The sequence below is a fragment of the Microtus ochrogaster genome, chromosome 22, assembly GCF_000317375.1.
Source record: "Microtus ochrogaster isolate Prairie Vole_2 chromosome 22, MicOch1.0, whole genome shotgun sequence".
Lineage (NCBI taxonomy): Eukaryota > Metazoa > Chordata > Mammalia > Rodentia > Cricetidae > Microtus > Microtus ochrogaster.
The window spans coordinates 14,502,876-14,527,022 of NC_022023.1; the positions used below are offsets into that span (position 1 = coordinate 14,502,876).

The following is a 24,147-nucleotide window of genomic DNA, read 5'->3' on the forward strand; positions in this document are numbered from 1 at the left end:
GTTGGAGGAAGTGTGTCGCTGGGGTGGGCTTTGAGACTTCAGAAGCCCAAGCCAGGCCCAGTGTCACTCTCTTCCTGCTGCCCACTGACCCAGATGTAGGACTCTTAGCAACCTCTCCACACCATGTCTGCCTGCATGTCATGACAACCATGGACTACGTCTCCGAACTCTATGCCAGTCCCAATGAAATGTTTTCCTTTCTAAGAGTTGCTGCGATCAGTGTCTCTTCACAGCAACAGAACCCTAAGATAGATGTTAACTTGGGTGATTCTTGGAACTGAGCGAGACTCACTATCTGGACTCCTTTTTGTAGGACTAGAAGAAAAAAATCTATATCTATAAATGCCTGGAGTCATCTTCCAAGCAAACATGACCCACCTTTTCCAGGGCATCTTACCTGGTGGCACCAAAATCCGGGCCCTGGCAGAGGAAGCATTGCAGAGATCCTTGGCATTAGCTCCCTCAATGTCCTGGATCCACGGCCTGGGTATGAGAAAATCTTGGGTAGAACCCCATGGACCAGTGTTCCCTTCCCCTCTAGATCTGGACTACCAGGTCCAAAGCAGCAAGGAACAGAACTTCCTGAGCAGTCTCCACTACCATGCTTGACTAGGCATCTCCAGTTGTGATTATGCGTGTGCACATTTATGCGGAGGTTGGCGGACAACCTTGGTACCATCCCTAGAAACACCATTCACCTCATTGGCCTGGACTTCACCAACTAAGATCCACTGGGTGTCCAGTGAGCCCAGGATCTGCCTGTCTCTCTCTTGCTACCACTATGTATGCCTGGCATTATATGTGTATTCTGGGAATCAACTCAGGTTCTCATGCATTTGAAGCAAGTACTTCACTGACTGAACTATCCTCTCAGGCCCCTGTCTACACATTATTACAAATAAAAGTCCCAATCTCTTTCCACTATAAAAGCATAATGTGCCCGGCACATGGGAGGTAGACACAGGAGACAGAAATCCAAGATCATATTTGACTATGTAGTGAACTGGAGGCCAGTCTAGGCTACGTGAGATCCTGTGTCAAATACATCACCCCCATTAAAAACCCAAGAGGCTGAGGCAGGAGGATAGCCCAGCCCCGGTGCAAGACTTTGTCTAAAAAGTCCGAAACTTTCCTTTTATTTTTTTCTTTAAAAACAAAAATCAAACAAAATAACCTAGGATATGCAGTGTAGCCCAGGCTAGCCTCCAACTCCCAGCCCTTCTACTTTACCTTCTCTAGTGTTGAGATTACACGTGTGAAAAGAAAGATGGGTTTTCATGCACTAAAAAACTTAGAAAACTCAGCCAGGCAGTGTGGCACACGTCTTTAATCCCAGCATTTGGGGAAGCAGAGACAGACAGATCTGTAAGCTTGAGGTCAGCCTGGTCTACATAGTGAGTTCTAGGCCTGCTAGAGCTATACTGAGACCATCTCAACGGAAAAGAAAAAAAACTCAACCAAGCATAAAGAAAAAGCAACAACACTACAGAAGCCTCCCACAACCTGCTATGAAGCAGCCAAGACAGAATTTTGGGTATGTCCTTCCAGGTTATCAGCTCCTTAAGAAGCTGGGTTGGTTTTGGTTTTTGGGGGGCAGGATAGGGGGCAGGACAAGGAAGTTGAAACAGAGCTTCCTTTGAGGCAGTGCTTCTCTACATAGCCCTAACTGTTCTGAAACTCAGACTGGCCTCAAAACTCAGAGATCTGCCTGCCTCTGCCTCCCGAGTGCATGTGCCATAGCACCTGGCTGAAACAGGGTCCTATGCAGCCTGGGCTAGCCTCACAACTTGTTATGTAATCATGAGTGATTCTGAACTGCAGATTTCCGCCTCTACCTGCCTCCTAATGGGATTGATGGCAGAGCATGCGCAGCTATCCCCAATACTGAAGTTCCTGAACTAGTTTAAACAGACCCCAGATTTGACACCCTCTGTGAAACAAGAATGAACTAACGGGGAATGTGACGCTTCCACGCTCCAGGCATGCATTAATTTGTGTCCCTTTTCCTGTAAACAAAAGAACGCTACAGATGAGACAGCCTATGTTTATTAAAACAATGAGACTGTTTGCTTTACACATTTGTAGACAAACAAGAGGGCAGTGTGTTAAAATCCCGCCAGCTGAGGCACGGCATCCCGGTTCTCTCAATAAAAAAAGAAAGATTTATCACCTTCATGTATGTGTATCTACATGTGCCTAGGTGAGTTTACGTGTACCAGGATCTGTGCAGACCAGAGACCAGAGGGTTGGGTGCCAACCCTGGAGGTGAACTTACAGGCAGCTGGCTGTGAATTGCCTGACACGGTGCTGGAAATGGGACCTGGGTCTTCTACAAGAGCTGCCAGTGCTCTTAACTGCTGAGCCATAACCCTTGAAAACTCATTATGTTGCAGAGAATGCCCTCCTCCCTCTACCGTCTGAGTGCTAGGGTTATAGACATGCACCACCATGTTCCGGCCGCCCTATTTTCTCTTGATCCTTCACAACTGTATACTGAGTTCCAGGCCAGCCGAGGCTTAATATAACAAAAAATAAACAATAACAGCAACAACAAAACCAGGTACTGGGATTATAGGCACCCCCCCCCCATTACAACTGCTCATCTTTTTTTTTTTAAAGTTGAGACAGGTCTCATTATGTAGAGCAAGATGGCCTTGAACTCTCGGAGATCTTCCTGCCTGTGTCTCCCCAATGCTGGGATTAAAGGTGTGTGCCACTAAGCCAAATCCCTATGTTCTAAATAGACATCTCAAATCAAATGTTACTCTAACCTTTGTTTTTTACTGGTTTAATAGGCCGCTGTAGCCCTTAGTGGGCCATGTGCACACGGCAATCCATACTAGATGTTCCATCTTCCACCAAACCCTGCCCCCTTTCCAGGCAGGTGAGGCAAACACTGCCTATCTGGCCCATGCTGACTTTGAGGGAAGTAGAAAACTGAGAAATAAGCACATGGAGATGTGGATAGAATTGAGACCCTGCAGGGGTCCCAGACAGGATGGGGTGCTCAGAGACAATGAGCATCAGGGACTTTGGGAGCTCTCACCTGGAGGCCAGATCAGGCTGGTAGAGGCTGACAGGTGTGCAGCGAGAGCCGCTCCAGGCACAGTAGGGGTCTCGAGCCAGGACGCAGTCTCCGCAGCTTGGGTACAGGCTGCAGTTGGCTACCGGCACTTGCACCACGCCGGAATGGGAGGAGGCGTACAACAGCCCCTACACAGCCAAACACGGAGAGTGAGAGGGCGGCATGGGCGCCCCGTCACTCAGTCACACTAGCCTCAGACCCTCACTACAGCCAGCCCAGGGAGTATCTGACAAGTTCTGCCCACGTCCTGTTGATGGCCATGAGTCAGGGCTCCTTAACTTTCCGTCTGGCTTAGGCAGGGGAGGGAGAATTGGCTTGGTGCCAAGCTCACTCTATAGCCCACTCACCCCACGGCTGTCCAAGAGCAGGTTCTGCACAGGCTGGCCTTGAGGGAAGACCTGCAGCTCCTCAATGATGTGCACCCTGGAGCCCAGGGTCACTGCCTTGTGCAGGCGGCCGTCACCTGGAAACACGGACAGAGCTCAGGCCCTGAAGGAGCCCACTGCCCAGGATCCACCAACCATGCACGGATTCCCCTCCTTCACTCAACCCTGCTCGGCGGTAAGCACTCACCAGTGCCCAGAAAGAGGACATCGTAGGTGTTGTGCAGGCCAGGTACTCGGTGCACAGCCACGCGCTGGTAGCGGGCTTGTGGCTGCAGCAGCAGCAAGCGGCTGCGGACCTGCCCGTCCATCAAGAAGTGGTCCTTGAGGAAGTTCAGCACTCGGTCTGGAAGCTGCAGGGACGAGCTGATCTTCCGTTCCCGGGCACTGTTAGTGATGCACTGAAGAAGGCAGAAGCAGGATGTGAGCAACAGGAATCAGAGAGGAGGCACGCCTCCACAGGGGACAGTAGTGGCCAGCCCCGCCCCACACCCCGAGCTCCAGAACACAGTACTGGTCCAAAGACAAACTGGACGTGTGATGCAACCTCTTGCCAAATTTGCAAACAGGCCTCAAAAAGTGTGACTCCTCGTCTTGCGTCTAGCGTCTGACCCTGGGATCCTCAAGCTGGGGCTGATCGATATCTCCATACAGCCAGCCACAGCTGAGTCCTATAACTGCCTGGGTCCTGTTTCTCCCTGCGCAAGGGTTTCTCCGTGCCCAGTGATCTGCAACTAATGGCGTACGCTACAATAGCTCCAGTCCGACTGGCATCGGAGTCTGAGACGGAATAGCTCCACAACTCCGTGTGGTATCTGGGAAGGGTCCGGACTCAGCAGCCCAGAGTGGCCAAGGCTAAGTGACAAATCCTTTCTGGTCCTTCCACCTACACCTGTCCATTCTCTCACGCTGCTTGTCAACATCACCTCCCAGTCAAACTGTTGGCACTCATATCCTGGTGGTCTACTGGGTTCCAAGCAAGTAAGAAAGGACTATTACCATTACCTATGATCTGGTCATCTAGTCATTTGATAATTAGACAAGGAGGACTTGGCAGAGTCCGGGACGGACAGAGTAAAGGGACAGTAATAGTATTGTACAATATCGCGCAAAGCTGGGTATGGTGGCATCCTCCTTGTAATCCTAGGACTTAGGAGGTAGAGGTAGGATGACCAGAAGTTCAAAGTCAACTACTGATACCCACCGCTCCGGGCCGGGGCGTGGGCACCGAGTGTGTCTCAGTGTACCACTGCTGTGTCTCTCTGTTCACTTTCTTGTACAGGCCATCAAAGGCCTTCTGCACGTCATTCATGGTGAAGACACAGATGGCAGAGCCCTCTGTGGTCCCTCTGTGCCTGCCGAAGAAACAGCCACATTAATTCTGAGTTGGGAATGGGGTTCAAGACTGGGCCAGTGGGGTGTAGCCAGTCTTTACCCTCCTGTGTCCAGCTAAACCCTAGCATCTCACTCACCACTGGGAGGTGAAGACCCCATAGAAAAGAGTCTTGTGCCAGTCCTGGGGGCTGGGGCTCAGGGTGAAGACATCTTGTAGCACGTTAAAGGGGAAGCCATCATCGGGCCGGGAGCACAGGAGTTGAGCCTTGAGGAAGGAGGTCCAGCGCTGCTGCAATACCCGCTCTCCACCCTCATCGCCCTGGGAGGAGAAGAGGGGCCGCTGGCTTAGTCATAGGCCAAGGGCCACAGCGGGAGGCACGGTGGTGCCTTGCCAGCCCTCCTCAGCAGCAGCTGAGACAGACACAGGAATGAAGAACGCGAAAAAGCCAAGACAGACATGCAACTGAAATTGAGAAAACTTAGGAAGGAGTGTGTGCTTCTCGTCATGAAAGTGCATGCCCTACAGTGAAGGGTGAGCAGACAAGGACCGAGGGAAGGGACAGAAGACAGTTCAGGGACACAATGCCATCCAGCATGCCAGCATCATTGGGCATGCTTCAAGTTACCCAGGCGGATCACGAGTCTAGGAGTTGCAGCCAGCCAGGGAACGCAGTAGGACTTCAACCCATTAAACACATAAATGAATAAATAAACTATAATAGGGAAAGGAGTCTGTGATTGATTACTGAGCATATAAGGAGCATCTTGAAATAGCACAACTCAGCTTTGTAACAAAGTTAATACAAATACATCAGCGTTAACAGATCGGCAAAGAACACTAATGTTGATGGTGGTCCTTTCTTGTAGGGATGGCAGGTTATTACCAGGCTGGCCTGGAACTCACAGAGGTCCACCTTCCTCTGCCTCCCAAGGGCTGGGATTAAAGGCGTGCGCCACCACCAGCCAGCTTGGACCCTAAGAGCTTTCCATAGCAGAACTTAACCCACGCGACAGCTCTGATGGCAGTGGTGTTATTACTGCCATATAACAGGCAAGGACTGCAGTCTGAACCATAAACCTGGATCTTCAGTTTTCAAGAGAAAGCCAAAGATGTCTTTTCCAAAGGGATGTAGCTCAGTCGGTAGAGTACCAGCCTAGTATTTATAATCCCCAACCTGAGCCCAGCACTAGGTAAACCAGGTATGATAACACAAGCAAGAAGATCACAAATTCAAGGTCATCCTGAGCAACATAGTAAGTGTGAGGCCAGCCTGGGATACATGAGCCCCTCTCTAAGAGAGGCACTATTACTATTAAGAAAGTTTTTAAAGCAGGATGGTGGTGGCGCACACCTTTAATCCCAGCACTCTGGAGGCAGAGGCAGGTGGATCTGTGAGTCTGAGGCCAGCCTGGTCTACAGTGCTATTTCCAGGACAGTTTGGGCTATACAGAGAAACCCTGTCTTGAAAACAAAACAAACAAACAACCCCAAGTTTTTAAGACAGGATCTTGGTATGTGTTCTGGGATGACTTTAACCTTGCAATACCCAACCTCTCAGCTCCCCAAGTGTCAGGATTTTGGGTGTGCACTGTCACCACTACCTTCAATGTGAGATTTTCTCAACTAAAAGGAGGGAGGCCAGACAGGCACAGTGATGTTCTTGGGAGGCAGAGAGAGGTGGATTTCTGTAAGTTTGAGGCTACCCTGGTCTACATAATGAGTTCTAAGACACTCAGGACTAAATAGCGAGACTTTGCCTCAAAAAAAAAAAAATGAAGAGGAAGATGAAGAAGAGAGACAGGTAGCTAGTTGAGCTGTTGCTCCCTGGAGGACACAGATGAGGGGGTGTCCTTTAGGTGGATGAACCTGCTCCCCACCCCCACTCACCTTACAGACTCGAGCAACTCGGGACACAATGGTGTTCTCAAAGAACTCAAATTCTTGGCCGGTCTCACTGAAGAAGAAGTAGATTTTATCGTCATCACCATTCGGGCTGCCCAGGCTCTCAGGAACGTAGGCTGAGGCTACAAAGGCAGGGTCTGCAGAGGCCAAGAGGGTACACAGTCAGTCCAGGAACCCCCGGGACAATGTCCCCTTCCCAAGGCCTGACTGCTCAGGGGGCCTGCGGCAGAACTCCACCTTGTAACCAGTTGAGGGAGCTCTCAGTCTTGGTGGGGCGGGAACTTTGGCTTCGGGAGACGGCTGGGTCGTTTCCCTGGAAGTTACTGACTGTTCCAGTGTACAGCTCGCCATCTGCCAAGAGAATGTTCCCATGGGAATGGCTCCCTTGGCCCAGGCCCTGTGCCCTGCTCAGGGCCCACAGTGGCCACAGCCCCATCCATCCCGCCTAGGCGGAAGCAGGAACTTGGAAGAGTTAAATGGGAGGGCAGCCCAGGGTCACTCAATGCCTGCTGGGGACCAGCACAGCAGCATGGAGACACCAGCTCAGCCCTGGGACACACACTGCCCAGAGCCTAGACACAGCCCAGACTCAGTTCTCCTGCCCTGTGTATCTCGCAACTCCATAAAGCCCCGAAGCACCCAGCCTACACCACCACTTACCAACCACAAGGGCCGTGGATTTGAAGTTGGGGTCAAAGGGACAACGGCCCTTGCCATCCTCCAGGAGGACATTGCCGGCCTCATCTTGTGCTAAAGTGAAGCTCGCTATGTTCTGTGGGGGAGTAGATAAGTGGCTCAAGGCAGGGAACAAGGAAGTGCACAGCAGGGAAGTGCACAGCAGGGACCCGGGCAGATACCAAAGTGCGCAGGTGCCAAAGTGCATGTCCTCCTTACCCCAAGCTCTACGTGAAGGCATATATGCAGTGGGCAACAATCCCCAGTGAGCAGAAAAGAGATGAGGCTTGGAAAATAGTCCTAGAGTCAGGGAGAGCAAGACAATGCAAACCCAGGGATTTCTGACTCCAAGGCCTGTGTTCCAAAACACAGCCTTAATGCCACTCTCTGTTCGAGTATGTTAGGGCAAGGAGGAGGAACACAGGATGGGCATGCATGAGACAAAGCAAAAGCGAGAGCGTGAAGCACAGCAAGGGAAAGTCCGAAGGGCAGAAGAGAGCGGGAAGCTAGCCAGAAGTCAGGATCTCTGGAGAAGGTGGCTGCATGCACTTCTCCCTGCAGGGGCAGGGAGACACAATAGGGGGTGGGCAGCAGCCAGGATGATGTGATTAGGGGTCTCAAGTGCCCACTGCTGCCTAGAAGCCTGCCCTGAGGATCCTTCTTTCACCAGGAGTCAGGGCTAAAGGAGGGCACCCCACCACCACCACACCCTGCAAAGAAAGGTTGTGCCCAGGCAGCTGCAGCCAAGCCCCAGGGTAGCGGAGGGAACTCACAATGTAGGCACACAGGGGGCTGAAGGCTGCCGTGCCACAGGTGAGCAGGTGGCTGCTGTTGAGTGGCAGAAGGATCTTGATGTAGTTTTGACAGTCTCGCTGTGGGGAAGGAGAAAACGTCAGGTCCACAGATGCCACCAGGGGGCACTGCAGAGGCCTCCTCCCCAGTCCTGGGGGCAGGGCCTTTGCTGGGAACCTGAGAGGTAACAGAAAGGGAACAATAGAGAAACCAGCAGCTGTGGGCTGTCTGGCAGAGCTTTCGCGGGCTCTGCACTACAGAAGATCCTGGAGCTGAGGTAGTTTCTTTTTTTTTTTTTTTTTTAAATGTTTTTATGGTTTATTTAACTTTATTTTATGTGCATTGGTGAGAAGGTGTCAGATCCCCTGGAACTGGATCTTCTGACAGTTATGAGCTGCCATGTGGGTGCTGGGAATTGAACCCGGGTCCTCTGGAAGAGCAGTCAGTGCTCTTAACCACTGAGCCATCTCTCCAGCCCCAGCTGAGTTAGTTTCTAAACTGGCAAATGCTCCTTCTCTCTGGTGACCAGCACCCTGGGGAGGGGGCTCACCCCTTGGAGTATCTGGGCCCTCTTGAGACTCTTCTCCAATTCCGTGAGGAAACAGAAGGCAAAGCATGAAGAACTGCTCAGCCCTGAACTCCTGGCACAAATGCCACCTCCATAAGGTATCTAACAGGAATTCCCAACTCGGTGACATCGACACTCCCATTGGGATCTTTCCATCTTTCCAGAGGGAGGCCCTGGCCTTGGCGTTTCTCAAACCCCACACCTTTCTGGACGCTAAGCATTCAAGAGCCCAAACCCCAGAACCTGACCACTTCTCACCCCCTTTATGGATCGAACCTTGGATGAAGCACTGCCATAGCTTAACCCCCAGGGGCCTCCCTGTGTCCAGCTCCAGAAAGAACGCTCTACTGTTGGGGAGTATTTTCAGGTGTGTTGCTTTTGTTTCTGTTGCATTTGTTTAACACTGTGAAGCAGTGATCCTTTGCCTGTCTAAAACACCCGATAAAGAGCTGAACAGCCAATAGTGAGGCAGGAGCAAGGATAGGCGGGGTTGGCAGACAGAGAATAAATAGAAGAGGATTAAGAGGAGCAAGAGAACAAGGGGAGGAGAATGTCAGCAGCTACACAGCAGGCCATGGAGAAAGAAGTAAAGAAAGGTATATAGAAACAGAGAAAGATAAAAGCCCAGAGGCAAAGGTAGTTGGGATAATTAGTTAAGAAAAGTTGGCAAGAAACAAGCCAAGCTAAGGCTGGGCATTCATGACTAAGAATAAACAAACCTCTGTGTGTGATTTATTTGGAAGCCAGGTAGTGAGCCCCTCAAAATGTCAAAAGAGTAAAACATCATACAACACTCTATCCTGTACACAATGGGACCTACCTATTTTTATTTCTGACAGTCTCGCCATGTAGCCCAGGCTGGCCCGGAATCAGTAATCCTCTGCCTTACAATCCACTAGAATTACAAGCAGGTGCAAGCATGCCCAGCTCAAAGCGAAGCTTTTAAAATACAGGCAAGACAGGAAGATCACAAGTTCAAGACCAGCCTGGGTTACAAGACCAGTTTAGGCTACAGAGTGAGAACCTGCTTCAAAAACAGAGGGTCAGGGATGTAGCTCAGTGGTAGAGCACTTGCCTAAAACATATGAGACCCTGGGCTTGATTCCCAGTTCTGTAAAACAGCACAAACAAAGGCAAGACCATGCCACTTCTTTGCTTAGCCTGATTTCTACTGGTGTCCAGAGGGATCTGCTCAGACGGAAACCCAAAGTCCTGCTCACTCTCTGGGTATTTCAGCCAGTTCCTTACCTTCCTCTAAATTTCAAAGGCTCAAATGTCTTTTCAGCATGTAAACTGCTTTCTTTCTTTCTTTTTAAATAATTATTTATTTTCATTTTATCTGTACAAGTGTTTTGCCTGCATCTATGTGTGGACCGCTTTTGTGCCTGGTGCTGTGGAGGCCAGAAGAGGGTGCTGGGTCCCCTGGAGTTACAGAAGGTTGTGAGCTGTCTGTCATGGTGGATGCTGGGAAATAGGTTGGTCCTCTGGAAGAGCAGCTCGTGCTCTTACTGCTGAGCCATCTCTCCAGCCGATTTTTCTTTTTCCATGCCCACCTTGTAAACGAACTGATCTTTCATTCTTTTGTTCTTAGCTTTTTGAAATGGTGTCATGGAGTTCAGTCTGCCAATCTGCTACGTAGTCAAGGCTCACTTTGAACTCCTAACCCTCCTGCCCAAATTTTGGGATTACAGGCATGGTTTTACTTTTTCACAATGTCTCCAGTAGCTAACACTACAGAACAAGTTCTGAAGAGGGGCCGAGGCTCAGCTCACGGCCAGGACACTCTAGAGTGGGAGGCGCTGGGTTCCATCTCCACACTGCCAACAAGTACTTGCTAACTGACTACAGGATGAAGCATGATTGGGTAGGGGCAGCCAGGACTTGACCTGAAGGCTGCCTTGAATGCCACTTGCTCTATTTGGGACCTGCGGCTTCTGGGAAGATGGTGAGATGTCCTTCAGGAGAATCCTGTATTGGGCTGGACCCCATCTAATGTCTTTGCCAAAACCAAACTAGAATCTGCCAGGCTTGTCCCTTTACTGGAAACCTTTTGCAGTCACGATCGCCACCTCACCCAGTCCCTATTGGTGCGAAGGGTAATTTGGCACTGTTTATATGTCAGGGGCCCTGGACGCACTGGTTTATCCAGGGACACGGGCATGTGACCCCCAGTTTACAGGTAGGAACCGTAAGGCTCGGCTAGATGAACCTACGTGTTCAAGATCGCAGAAAGGATGGGATTGGGGGTGGTTATCTCTTTGGCTATGCACTTCCCATAACACTTGGTTGTATCTGCTCAGTTCTGCTCAGACCCCTCCCCAACTTCAGGCTCACCTTCAGGTCCTTGCCCTTGAAGCTGCACTGCTGCTTCCGGTCAGCATCTGCTCGCCACAGCAGCTAAGGAAGAAGAAGGGGGAACAGGTATGAAGGCATGGAGGTCTGTAACACCAGGCTCCTCTCCTGCCCAAAGCACCCTCTGAGCTGCAGGCTGAGCTCCCCAGCCACCCCTCTCCATCCACCTGCCCCCCTCACCTCTTGGTACTCTCCACCGGGCAGGAAACTAAGACTGCTGTTAAGCGCAAAGAGGGCCTCTCGGGCCCCCACGTACAACGTCCTGCCATCCTGGCTCAGCAGAAGGGCTGTGTAGTTGGAGATGTTCTCGGCTTCAAATTTCCGAATCGGCCTTTCTTCAGAGCCTAGGGAGAGGAAGACGGGCATTGCCTGAGAATGGCCTTTTCCATTTGTCTCAAGAAAGATCGAATTTAATCTAAGACAGGTTTTCAGGGCAGTCGGTGGCAAGAACCTGGGACAATAGGTTGGGTACAATGGACATTTCTGACACCCAAATGTATGAAAGAAATGCACTGAGAAACACGGGGGACAACATTAATTATAGCTCCATTCATATCATCGAGAAAGTGGAAACCCAAGAGTCCAAGGATAGGGGACTGGACAAAAATAATTATGATATTCCATTCAGTGGAATATTACACAGCTGGCAAAAAAGCAATACGCTAGAAACTCCAGAAAATAAGCAAACTAAGCTGTGTAAGAAATTCATAATCTAGGGGCTGGAGAGATGGCTCAGAGGTTAAGAACACTGGCTGCTCTTCCAGAGGTCCTGAGTTCAATTCCCAGCAACCACATGGTGGCTCACAACCATCTGTAATGAGATCTGGTGCCCTCCTCTGGCCTGCAGCAGGCACACATGCAGGCAGAACACTGCATACTTCATAAATAAATTAAAAAAATAAAGAAATTCATAATCTAGTTAGGTATGATGGTATATGCCTGTAGCCTCAGCACATGGGAGGATGAGGCAGAATTAGAAGTTGGAGGCCAATCTGGGTTTACTTAAGTGGGACCCCACTTTAAGAGAGAAGGGGTCAAAATACAAAGCAAATTACAATATAAAGTCATGGTTGTGAGTACATAATAGAATCTCAGAAAGGACAGGCAGAGGCTCAGTGAGTAAAGGTACCTGCCACCAAGCCTGACGCCCTGAGTTCAATATCAGGGACCCAGAGGGTAGAAGGAGGGAGGGAACTCCCGTAAGGTGTCCTCTGATGCTCCTGTGAATGCTATGGCAGTGTACAAGCACACACAAAAATTCTGCGACAGAGAAGAAAGCTGGTACATTTAACACCCCCCTCTGACAGCATCTGACCAAAACAAAAGGAAATGCAAGGGCAGCCCTCTCTCTCCCTGGCCCTGCAGGGATACACTGAAACCCTCCGTCTCGAGCCAGAGCCCCCAGCGCCCATGGAGACTTAGTTATCAGACAGAGCATGAATGTCCTCAGCCTAGAGCTCGGAAACATGAATGTGCGACAGATTGCATGACCGGGGGTGGGGGGTGGTGGTGGATGGGACGCTGCTGTCCCTCCGAGGAGCACAGAGGGTCACAATGCCATGCTAGGGCTTGGGGTGCGGCTCAGCGCATGCTTGTCTAACGTATCAGGGCCTGGGTTTGATCCCTAACAGCACATTTGCATGGATCTGCAGACAGAACAAAATCGAGGATTATATTAGACATTAAAAAATGTTAAAGGGGGCTAGAGAGATGGCTCAGTGGTTAAGAGCAGTGACTACTCTTCCAGAGGACCAGGGTTCAATTCCCAGCACCTACATGGCAGCTCACAACTGTCTGTAACTCCAGTTCCAGGGGATCTTTCATACCAATCCACATAAAATAAAGTTAAATAAATCATAAAAATTCTTTAAATAATAAAAAGATGTTAAAGTGTATTGCTGTTTTGATTGTGGATGACACAGTCTATACCACCGTGCAGTAAAACCTTAGCCCAAGTGGAGTTTGCTTGCTTGACTTTTTGAGGCAGCTCTGTTACATAGCCCAGACTAGAACAAAATCATGATCCTCCTGCCTCAGCCTCTTGTGTGATAAGCTGGGGTGATAAGCGTGCACCACCACATCCGGGGCAGGGGTATTACTTGAAGTGGCAAAGGCAACAGCAAAGGTGGGCAGGTAAGGGGCATGAAGGGAGGGCAAGGGTGACAGAAGCCTGATTTTCTCAGCAGCAAGCCAAAGGGTTAGAGATGGGAGATGGCGGTGTGAGCCTTTCATGCCAGTGTCCAGGGGAACCCTGGAAGCCTGGGAACTCTCTATGACCCAGAGGTGACTCTGTGCATCAGACACAGAGCACAGAGGCTGAGCTCTGTGTTGGTTCTTACAGCAAAGTCTTTACCGCTTAATTAACATTTAAAAGTGGGGAGTGAAGGGTGTGTGGGTGTGTATGAGTGCACGCGTGCATGCGTGTGTAGGTCAGAGGGCAATTTCTGGGAATTGGTTCTCTCTTCTACCATGTGAGTCCTGGGGACTGAATTCAGATTGTCAAGCTTGGCAACAACAGCGCCATGACCCTGAGCCATCTGGCCAGCCCTCATGCATTTACATACATACAAATATATAGGACCACTGAGAAAACTTTAGGGCCTATTCACTGTTGCAGAAGATGAAATAATTAGGAGATATTAATTATCTATTACTAAAAATAAAGGTTATAAAGTATGTCTGGTCAGATTATCTCACTTAGTGGGAAAAAATATAAATGAGAAAAAATCCAGACAGAAGAATGAATGAAGCCAAGTCCTGAAGCAATTACTAGAAGAACCACGGGTATTTTTCCCATGGGGGCTTTACAGTAAGCAACCTATACTTGCATAATGTAAAAGATATAAATTTAGGAGGAGAAAAAGAAACAAGTCAACGCCCACTGACCCATCAGTGCGCTATTTATGCTTTGAATGATTAATGGGTTCAGAGAGAAATTATTTAAAAAATTCTAAGCGGCTGAAGACAGGATACAAAGACAAGCAGAAAGCAGCCCCCGAGCAGCCTCAGGCATGTCCCAACTGACCAGTGGGTCGGGACCATGCAAACAAACAAGGCTCCCAGAGCTGGGAAGCCATGGGGCAGCATGCCAGCCAAGCAACGTGGAGATGACTTCATGTGTGTTTGTATGTCCAGTGTTTTTACATACCCTCAGCCTGGTTCCAGAAAGAGGTAAGGAAACACAAAGCAAGAAAGTGGCGAAAGAGAAGCATTAAAATCAGGAGCAGGGAAAAACTGATCTGAGGAAGACATCTAAGCTAGAAAGCGGAGAGGTCACATAAGCGGGTCACACGGTCTTCACACAGCTGCTGGGGTGGGTTCCGCATTAAACACCAAGACCCCTGGCGGCCACAGGGAAAAGGGAAATGAAGTAAGTTGGTTCTCACTATTCAAGAACAGGAAGACACACCAGTCCTTTGACGGAAGCCTTTCACACATGGCACGGGATGCTGAAGAAGCTCTCAGGTGGGGTTTTCCAACAAGCCTGCTGGGACACGTGGGATGGCTACCATCTCCAGTCAATAGGATGATAGATAGAGAGGGGCCATATCTGCTCCCCAGGAGGTCTCCTTGAGGGTGGAAGGTGGTGGCAGGGAGGACTAGGAGTTTGAGGGGAATATGTGTGGCTGTCACCCTCCTGTGACCCAGAGGTAGACACAGGGCTGCACTAGAATTCATGAGGAAAGGTCCTGAGGTCAGAGTTTGAACTCTGCCGATGACACCAGAGGCAGTCACAGCCCAAAGATGCCCTCTCTTCAAACTGCCAAGAGCCTCTTCTCCAACTCTTAACTCCTTAGCAACCAAGACTCCTAACCCTCAGCTCTTCACACTGGGAGGCCAGAGAAAGCTCCACCACCTCCCGACCCCCCGAAACATCTGCACTCCAAGCCTTCCCCAGAGATTCTGAAACTGCTGGTCTGCAAGACAGCCAGCGGGCCAGCTCCAGGTGACTCGGAAGGAGGAGGCTGGAGGACAACACTCTGAGAGGCACCAAGCAGGCCCTTCCCGACGACAGCCGCTCACTCAGCTGTGGTTTCTCATGTGTATAACTCGGATAACACGGAAAGCGCAGCTCACAGGAGCCCCACGCGACTCAGCAAGATCAAGGCACACAGTTCCTGCACCCCTTCTTTACCTCTTGCACCCCTCAAGGTTTTCTGAAAGCACAGGCTGCCTCTGGCTTGCCAAGGCTTATCTGCCTACACCAGAGGGCATTTCCACCTGGGTGGGACCTACAGCTCTAAGCGGGAAGCCACCCTTGGATTCCGTCCAGACACAGAAATGCCAAGAGTCCGAGATAAGCACAAGCTCCAGGTGGAGCTCAACGCCCCCTCCACTTTAGCCCGGGTGGATGGAGAGCTGCCCAGGGTCCCTCAGACAAAGGCAAGCCAGGTTGGAGGGACAGCCTGGGTACCAGCGGCCCACGACCCTCATGTCTGCTGGAAACACACGGAACAAAATGACCACGGGATGGGAAGTGGCACAAACCCTGAAGCGAGCACAGGGCCGCTCCGTCACAGCCCGCTTTCTCAGCAGGGGATGGCCCTCCACGCTTGCCCTCCTCTCTCCTCCCTTCCACCCTGTCTCAAACTTAAGAGCCATGCTGTGCTGATGAACCCGGCTGCCAGCGATCCTTCCACTCCTGCGGGCAGACTTCATTAGGTCTTCCCCACTGGTTACCCCACAGGACAGATCGAGAGCATATACTGGCATCAGAGACCAGGTTTCAATCCAGCCTCTACTGCTCAGAAGGCAAGCCACTTAACCTTTCCGAGCCCCACTTTCCTTATCTGCAAAATGGGAACAATAATTGCCCTCTGCCTCACAGAGTTGTTATGAGAAGAAACGAGATTACGTATGTAAATAATAATGTCCATAATAACCCACACTTACTGAGCGCTTCACTCAAAACAACTTTGCACACGTTTTCCCTGTGCTGGCATGGTGCCTGGCACACGATCAACACTCGAGTGGCTCAAAAACAAAATCCAAAAGCCCTGCAGGAAAATCCAGCCCAGCAAGCCACAGAGGGCAGGACAGGGGGGTGTGGCCTCCCTCCGTGAGGTTACAGTGCCGGCCCACTCCACCTGAGCCTGAACGGGGCCCACAAGGGTCTCATGGTCAGATCGGCTCAGAAACGGGATGTGTGTTACAAGTCACAAGTGCTGTGACTGCCCAAACTCCCACCCGTCTGGTGCCACCTCCAGAGTGACAGAATGGCTGTGTGGATGTCTGTGCAGAAGGCTCTGCCTGAGCCTGCCCATGTCTGTGTGTCTGTGTGCCTATGTGCACGGAAGCACAGAACTCTGGGGCCTGTCCAGGCTTGTGTGTGAGTTCCTGGTACTCTGTGTGCAGAGGTGACAGGAAATGTGTGTGTGTGTGTGTGTGTGTGTGTGTGTGTGTGTGTGTGTGTGTGTTTATGTGTGTGGTTGTGCCTCTTGTGTCAAACATGTTCCACCTGGTCTCCTGGCTGTGAGTATGGTCCACATACCCTCCCTGTCTCGCTGCCTGGGGTTTATTTATCCCTTAACTAGAGGCTCTGGTTGCTGCCCCAATCAGGACAGAGCTTCTCCATGGGCCCTGGGCAACTTGAGCCAGTGGCTGCCCAAAAGCCTATCCTTCCCAAGGATGCCCCATCCTTCAAAAAGATAGGATGGGGCTATTCCAGGGCTGCCACCTTCAGGGTCACACACCCCATTCTAGCAGGAAGTGATGTGGGAACTTCTCAGTTCCTAGTCTCACCAAGACTCTTCCCTTCCCTGTGACTCAGTCAGATGCTTGGAGCTTTCTGGGTTAAAACAGGAATATAGCTTAGCCCCACCCTGGGCAGGGCTGACTCAGAGTAGCACCCCACTTTTATCTGCTCTGCGGCTCCTGAGCCACCACAGGGAGATGCTGACCTAGCTCTAACTTTTAGCCCTCCACAGGTCCCAGCAGGCTGTGACCAGAAAACACCAGCCTCTTTGTAGAGTCAGAGCAAGGAAGCGGCCTTCTGCAGGGGTGTGAAGGGCCTCCTGAGTGGCTGTGTCTCAAGGACGTCATGCCAAGTCACCAGAACCTTGAACCCACTTGTTAGAGTCAGCAGCAAACTGGCCTGGATGTACTTCCTCCTTCCACACCACCCAGTACTGGGCAGGAAGCAGCCACCTAGTCCTCAGGCTAGGTAAGCACAGGACCAAGGTCGACATCAATGGGCTGAGGCCAGGGCAGAGTTCACAAAGAGTCAGACCCACTGTGGAGGACTATGTGCCAAAGTCTGCCCTGGCTGAAGTGGTCAAGAGTCCATTTAGTGGCTAGGTATGGCGGTCAGTAATCCAAGTACTTGAGAGGTAAAAGTATAAAGGCTCAGAAGTCCGAGGTCGACCTCGGCTCTAAAGCAAGTTTGGACCCAGCCTGGACTACACAAGACTTTGTCTCAATCCACCTGCTTGCCCCACAAAAAATAAAGCATTTATAGCATTTGGGAGACTGAGGAGAAACTTACTGGAAGTTCAAGAAAAGTCTTAGTTATACAGCAAGACCCTGATTCAAAAACAAAACCAATAATAATAATGATAATAATAATACACCAGAGAGAGCATGAGCAAGCATTTGTGCTCGAGGGGTGGGTTTACTCTAGAATGCCTCCCTCCCAATTGTCCCTCTTGTGAGTTGGCCAACCCCTGTGAGAACCCCAAAGCCAAGGGACCTGTACATCATCAACACAGGCTGTCCCAACACCTTCAGGGCCTGACCTCTGCTTGCCCCCTCTAAGGGCCACCCAGGACCACGGTCAGCTCCCGTGTCCCCCCTGCTCAGTGGCTGGCCACTATTAACTCTCCCTCTCTTGTGGCCTCTCCCTCCTACCTACCCTCTTCCTCACAGATGCCTCTAAGTTTGTTCGACTTCTGGCTTCCTCAGACACAGGCTGTCCCTTTCAGAAGCCACTTTTTTGTCTTGAAACAAGGGCGAACTCCCTATGAAAGCTCTCGCCAGCGCCTTTGCCTCCCACTCCCTCTTCCAGGGAACTGGCCTCAACCAGCCCAACACTTGGTGGAAGATCCCTCATGGCCCAGGAAGCGTCTCACTGGTAGCCTAGACCCCATCACACGCTTGTCTTCAAGTGTTGGGCCCCATAGGCTCTCAAGGGTCATCCAGGCCTTCCGCACACATCCTGGCCCCTGTAGACTCAGTCCCACAGCCCCTCCAGGAGGCCACGGGTGAGACTGACCTGTGGGGGATGTGGAAGAGGCAAGATACGTGCCGGTGTTGGCCTGCTCTAGTGGCGCTGCTCTCTGGCCTGTCAAGGATTTTCTCTCCTGTGCTGCTCTTGTCTCCTCACTCTGTGAAGGGTCATATGTCTGCACCTACATATGATCAGTGATACAGATTCTGGTGTCCTACACAAGCACGGACAATGACTTACTCCAAGGGTACCCTCCTGGGCCCCCTCAGGCCTCTCACTCCGTGTCTTGAGCTCCGCTGTCTCACTACCGTACAGCTCCGCTGTGTCCACTCTGCCTCTCCTCAGCCGTGCACAGGCCTTCTACCATCAAATTCTGTCAATCTCCTGCCTACTCTCAGACCCCCCCCCCATGTCACTACTCCACCACTGTAGGCCTGAACCAGGACACTACCTGCTCCCACCCAGGTTACTGTAGTCTCCCAGGGGCTGTGCTACAGCGGGAGGCTCTCCAAGAACTGTCACCACCACCTCGCAAAGCCCTGTGTCGTGAGTGACGCCCAAGAGCAGTTCAAGGGTGCTTTGGTCACTGGCAGCTCTGTGATACAGTTCTCCCTCTGACTAAATTGGATTTATCAGCCCTTCTATGGCCTGCCTGAATCTCCAGCCAGACAAGGGCTTGCCACACTCGTCATTCCTGTCACAGACTCAAGCGACACTCTTTTATGATGAGGTGTCTGGGTCTGTTTTCTCCCACCACACAGAAGAGCACCTTCAGAATCAAGAACAAATCTTCTTCATACTGCTACCCCATGTACACATCACCCGATCAGGTGACCTCCAAGGAGGCATGTCACAAATGTTTGCTGATTGAACACAGGTCAGAGTTCCTCATTTTGAGGTGCTATAGTCCAGAGAGAAGCCCTAGGTTGACAACACGGAGGTACCGAAGGCTCCCGCTCCCCACTGTGTCTGACCCCTCCACTACACGGACAGCTCTGTCAGTCATAGCATCCCAAAGACCACAAAGAGACATGTGCCAGCTAAAAATGTTTCAGGAAATAGGAAACGGGGCCACAGAGGTGTGGGGGATGGGCAGGAAGCCTTAAGGTTCCTGTGCATCCTGACTTCATCACCAATCACTGTGGAGCTGCCTGGAGACAGGTCACCCTTCCACGCGGGAGGACTTCGATGACTAAGAGGATGGATGAAGCACACAGCGCTCTCCTTCCTGCCTACTGCCCTCCCCTCCCTTCCTCTCACCTTCTCACACACCAGACAGCCTTCCTGTGTGCAACATCTGGCACCCTGGTGCCAGGCAAGGGAGACAGAATGGGTAGGAGCATAGCCATCCGGAGGCAGGGAGCCCTCGAAAGAAGAGGTGGCTGCTGAGGCCCAGTTGCTTACTGCTGAATGGAAAGGGGGCACTGCCTTGCCAGACTCCCCTTCAGGCGGAAATCTGGGTTTTTATATAACATTTCCTAAGTTTTAAATATCAGTTACTAATTAAAAATTTCTAAGTCACTTGAAAGCCAAGCAAAATATAACCCCAGACTGGCTTTGCCTGCCACCCCTACCTAGTGTGCAAACCTCTGATATATGTGCCCCTGTTTTCCTGGCCGAGACCACTGCTATCTAGTTTGACAGTGCCGTCGGGGGCCTCAGCTGGCTCCCCTGCTCTGTTGAGGAGTGACCTCACCAGACTTCTTTACAGAGGGAATCACAGCGCTGATCAATCACAACAGGGCTGAGCTGGACCACTCGGCCGCTTTTGTGTGAATGGCAGGTGAAGCGAGAGGCAGCTGGTCTCTAGGAAAGAATGCGGCTCCTGAGTCAGTGAAGAAACTGACCCAGGCACAGTCCCTTGTCCTCAGTGAGGCGTGACCCTGCAGGATGAGGTGGCTCCGCTGGGGTTCAGCACTCTTTTCTACAATGGGTGAAACAATACAACACGGGCGCGAGTGAGCCTAGCCCAGTGGGCACCGCGTGCAGACGGTGTTCCTCCTCTTCTGTGAGTAGGATGAGGAAGATGAGGCCAGGGCTGGCGTGTTGCACAATGGCAGAGGGTTTCCTTAGCAGCCATAAGGCCCTGTCTTTCTGGGTTCAACTCTAGCAATGGGCAAAAAAAAATTCCCTAGGCTGGGTGGTGGTGGCGCACACCTTTAATCCCAGCACTTGGGAGGCAAAGGCAGGTGGATCTCTGTGAGTTCGAGGCCAGCCTTATCTACAAGTGCTAGTTCCAGGACAGGTACCAAAAGCTACAGAGAAGCCCTGTCTTGAAAAAAAAAAAAAAGGAGAAAGGAGGAATAAGGAATGAATGAGGAATGAAGGTTCTATCTCCCACCCTACCAAAAGCCCCTCCCCAAAGCATCTCTGCTAGCCTTCCAGGCTAGAGGAAAGACTTCCAGATGGGCCCAAGAAGAGGCAGAACCACAGGCTTGGGAGGGAGAACCTGACGTGGATAAATCGCTCCCCTCTGTGATCCTCAGCTACACCTGTCCCCTCACTACCTATCCTTCCTTCTAGGTTCCCAAGACTGGAACATGAGCCGTGACCCTGGAGGGCTGGAGGCAGCACTGTGGCACGCGCGAACCAGGGAGATCCTGGAGGGCAAATGAGCAAGTGAGAGGTGTTTGGTCTTCAGAACAGCAAGAAAGGTCCCTTGTCAAGACACTGTCCCATCAGGGACAAACCTTCCCAGGACAGGAGGCCAGAAGGTAAAGAAGAGCAGCGAGGGATAATTGGGGACAAGTGGCTGTATAACGCAATTTTTTTTCTGGTTTTTTTTTTTTTTTTTTTTTTTTTTGAGACAGGGTTTCTCTGTCCTAGCTGTCCTGGAACTACCTCTTGTAGACCAGGCTGGAATTGAACTCATGGAGATCCGCCTGCCTCTGCCTCCTGAGTGCTGGGATTAAAGGTGCCATTACTGCCCAGCTGTACAATGCAATCTTAAGAGACAATGTTTTCTTCTTCTTTTTAAAAATATTTTTATGTTTTATTTAACTTTATTTTATGTGCATTGGTGTGAAGGTGTCAGATTCCCTGCAACTGAATCTTCAGACAGTTGTGAGCTGCCATGTGGGTGCTGGGAATTGAACCTGGGTCCTCTGGAAGAGCAGTTAGTGCTCTTAACCACTGAGCCATCTCTCCAGCCCTGAGACAATGTTTTCTAGGATGCTTATTGGAGAGAGGGCAGCCTGGACCACTGTGCTGTAGGATATTTGTACACTGTGCAAAAAATGTATTGCTGTGATTGGTGTAATGAAAAGCTGAATGAAACACAGAGAAAGAAATTACTTTTTAAAAATAGGGAATGTGAGTTCATCTTAAAATGGAAATGAAAGTGAAAATTAAACCTTCCCAGTAAGATAACTTTTAAAATTAAAGTGATTGTATAAACTTTTGTGACAGCTACTTAGAAAGCAAATGCCAATTTGTTAGTGTAGATGTCAGCATTTAAAAGTGCTTGGATGTCCACTGTAGTGATAACCATAGTTAAAATGGCAGAATATAAGCCCCCTCCTCCCATGCTCTAAACTAGCTCTTTCTCTGCTTAGAGTATCCAATGTGTCAGGGCTAGCATCACTGTTTAAAAAGTTTCTTGCATGGTTTCTTAATATCTTTTTCATGTTTTGCTTGTACTTCAGTATTTGGACCATCTTTTTCTGTTGACTATACAATAAATGTGCATTGGATGTATAGAAAAAGAAAAGAAAAGAAAAGCTGAATGGCCAATAGCTATGCAGGAGATATAGGTGGGACTTCCAGACAGAGAGAGAATTCTGGGAAGGAGAAGGTGGAGTCACCAGTCAGAAGCAGAGGAAGCCCCATGAGCAGTACAGAGAGACAAGGTAATGAGCCATGCAACAGAACATAGACGAGAATAAATGGGTTAATTTAAGTTGTGAGAGCGAGTGGGACATGCCTAAGCTGAGGTTGAGCTTTCATAATTAATAATAAGTCTCCACGTCATTACTTGTGAGCTGGTGGCCCAAAGAAAAATCCAACTACACCACAGGATTAGTTCTGTTGATCCTCTCTCTCCCGTGAAGCAGGGGAGGGCTCAACCTAAGGCTTCTGAGCCCTGACCCAGCCTAAGCAGCTATGGAGCTGGGACAGGGCGATGGGCTCTAAGAAAGAGCTAACAGGAAGATAGGAATGGCAACGTGTCCTTTCAGAGCCTTTCAAACAGGCCCCATCATCAGATGATGCCTGTGTTATATAGAACATCAAGGGGCTCACACACTCTGCAAGCCTAGTGTTCTGGGCACACACACCACCAACTGAATGGGACTTCACAGACCACAGCGCAGAAGGACAGGCCAGGAGGATCACGAGGGGAAATTCAGTCTCAAGCAGAGAAGATTATTGAGACACAGAAGACATTTTAAAAGGATAAAACCAGGAGCTTTTCAAAAATGGGCAAACCTAAGCCGGTCCCCATGGGAATGACCTCCCATCAACCCTGGGGCCCTTGCTTCAGCTCCTCCCCAGGGCAGAGCAGGACTGCGCCCCTCAGCTCCCATGGCAGATACAGGGTTTAGCTGTGCTGGCATCTCCCAGAGTCCAGGACACTGCCTGTGCACAGCATGCACCTCCCAGAGTGAGGCCAGTAGGAGGTTTGAGCAAAGCAGCATGCAGCAGAAGCTGCTACCTTCCACTGGGCGGGCTGCGCGCGTGTCAGGACCCGGGCCAAGCACTTTACATACATAATTTCAATAATCCTCCCTGGAGTCTGGGAGATGGGCCCCGCTATTCTTCCTGTCATGTGGATACAAACACAGGCTTAAGAAGGCTATAGTTTGCCCTATGGTGTGTCCTTGATAAGGGTAGTAGCCAGTTCTCCCAGCCCGGCTCTCAGCACCCATCCTTAGGGCACTCAACAACTTGCCTTTGAAGACTCAGGAACAGACCAGCCTCTTGACAGAACTTCAGAGTCTCATGCTGGGCTGAGGTCACATCAAGGAGGGAGGTCAGTAAGCAGACAAGAGGCAACCAATGCAGGGGGCCAGCACAGGGGCCACTCAGGCAGCCTTGACTCTGAATGCCTGCTCCAGGCCGGAGGATGGGCAGCTGGTTCGTGCCAAGGGCCTTGTTCTCTGCATTCAATGGGGTTTTGTTGAGTGCATTTTGCAGGCCTACAGATTTAATTCCAATCTGGTTCATACACTGTTTCCAGAGCTTTTTAGCAGGATGCTTCTGGGGCTGGGGGACAATTAATAGCTCTCTTGCTTTGCCCAAATAAAGGGACTCTGCCTGACTTCAGTAGGCCATGGCAGCAGTTTTGTTTTGTTTCTTCAAAGGGGCCAGGCTGCAAGGCCTAGCTCCTGCTCTTGCCCCACATTATGGCCCTGAAGTTTGCAGGGCAAAAGAACCCCAATTTCGTGCTCTTCTCGGAAGTGCAGCTTTCACAGACTTCCAGCTGGCTTCAGGAGTCTGCAGGATGCTCCCCCACTCCCACTCAAAATGCCCCAGGTCTTCCTTCCCTCCACTGACCATCAGGTGAGGTCATAAGGACCCCTCCAGCCTGAGGACTCCCAAGAACCGTCAACAGGAATGAGAATTCTCACGAGAGATCCTAGATGCAGAGTAAACTGGACTTTCCACTTCAAGGGACTTTTGGATCACAGAGCCCACTATCCCTAAGCATCAGGTCCGGGGGGGGGCGGGGAGGAGGGCTTGGGTGTGAAATCAGTTCAGGTGGCGGGAAAAGGGCATGGTCTCCATTCTGTGCAATCCCTGGGAAGCCTGTCTCGGAAGGCTGAAGGGCTCTAGGCCAGGCACCCCATGGTCACCACGAGCCTGCCAAGAATGGGCACAGTGAGCCGGGCGATGGTGGCGCACGCCTTTAATCCCAGCACTCGGGAGGCAGAGGCAGGCGGATCTCTGTGA

General features: G+C 50.8%; 1 protein-coding gene across 2 annotated transcripts in view; it reads right to left on the reverse strand.

Annotated features, from left to right (window-relative positions):
• Positions 1–24,147, reverse strand: part of Sema4b (semaphorin 4B) — a 43,202-nt gene that overhangs the window by 1,784 nt on the left and 17,271 nt on the right. For both annotated transcript variants that reach the window (XM_005357708.3, XM_026784307.1), the window contains exons 3-14: positions 11,274–11,437; positions 11,076–11,138; positions 8,155–8,253; positions 7,367–7,478; positions 6,944–7,057; positions 6,692–6,843; positions 4,941–5,122; positions 4,673–4,823; positions 3,659–3,869; positions 3,433–3,548; positions 3,047–3,213; positions 398–483 (exon numbers count right to left, since the gene is read on the reverse strand). In XM_005357708.3, the coding sequence (XP_005357765.1) occupies positions 398–483; positions 3,047–3,213; positions 3,433–3,548; positions 3,659–3,869; positions 4,673–4,823; positions 4,941–5,122; positions 6,692–6,843; positions 6,944–7,057; positions 7,367–7,478; positions 8,155–8,253; positions 11,076–11,138; positions 11,274–11,437 (1,617 nt within the window). The remainder of the gene's footprint in view (positions 1–397; positions 484–3,046; positions 3,214–3,432; positions 3,549–3,658; positions 3,870–4,672; positions 4,824–4,940; positions 5,123–6,691; positions 6,844–6,943; positions 7,058–7,366; positions 7,479–8,154; positions 8,254–11,075; positions 11,139–11,273; positions 11,438–24,147) is intronic.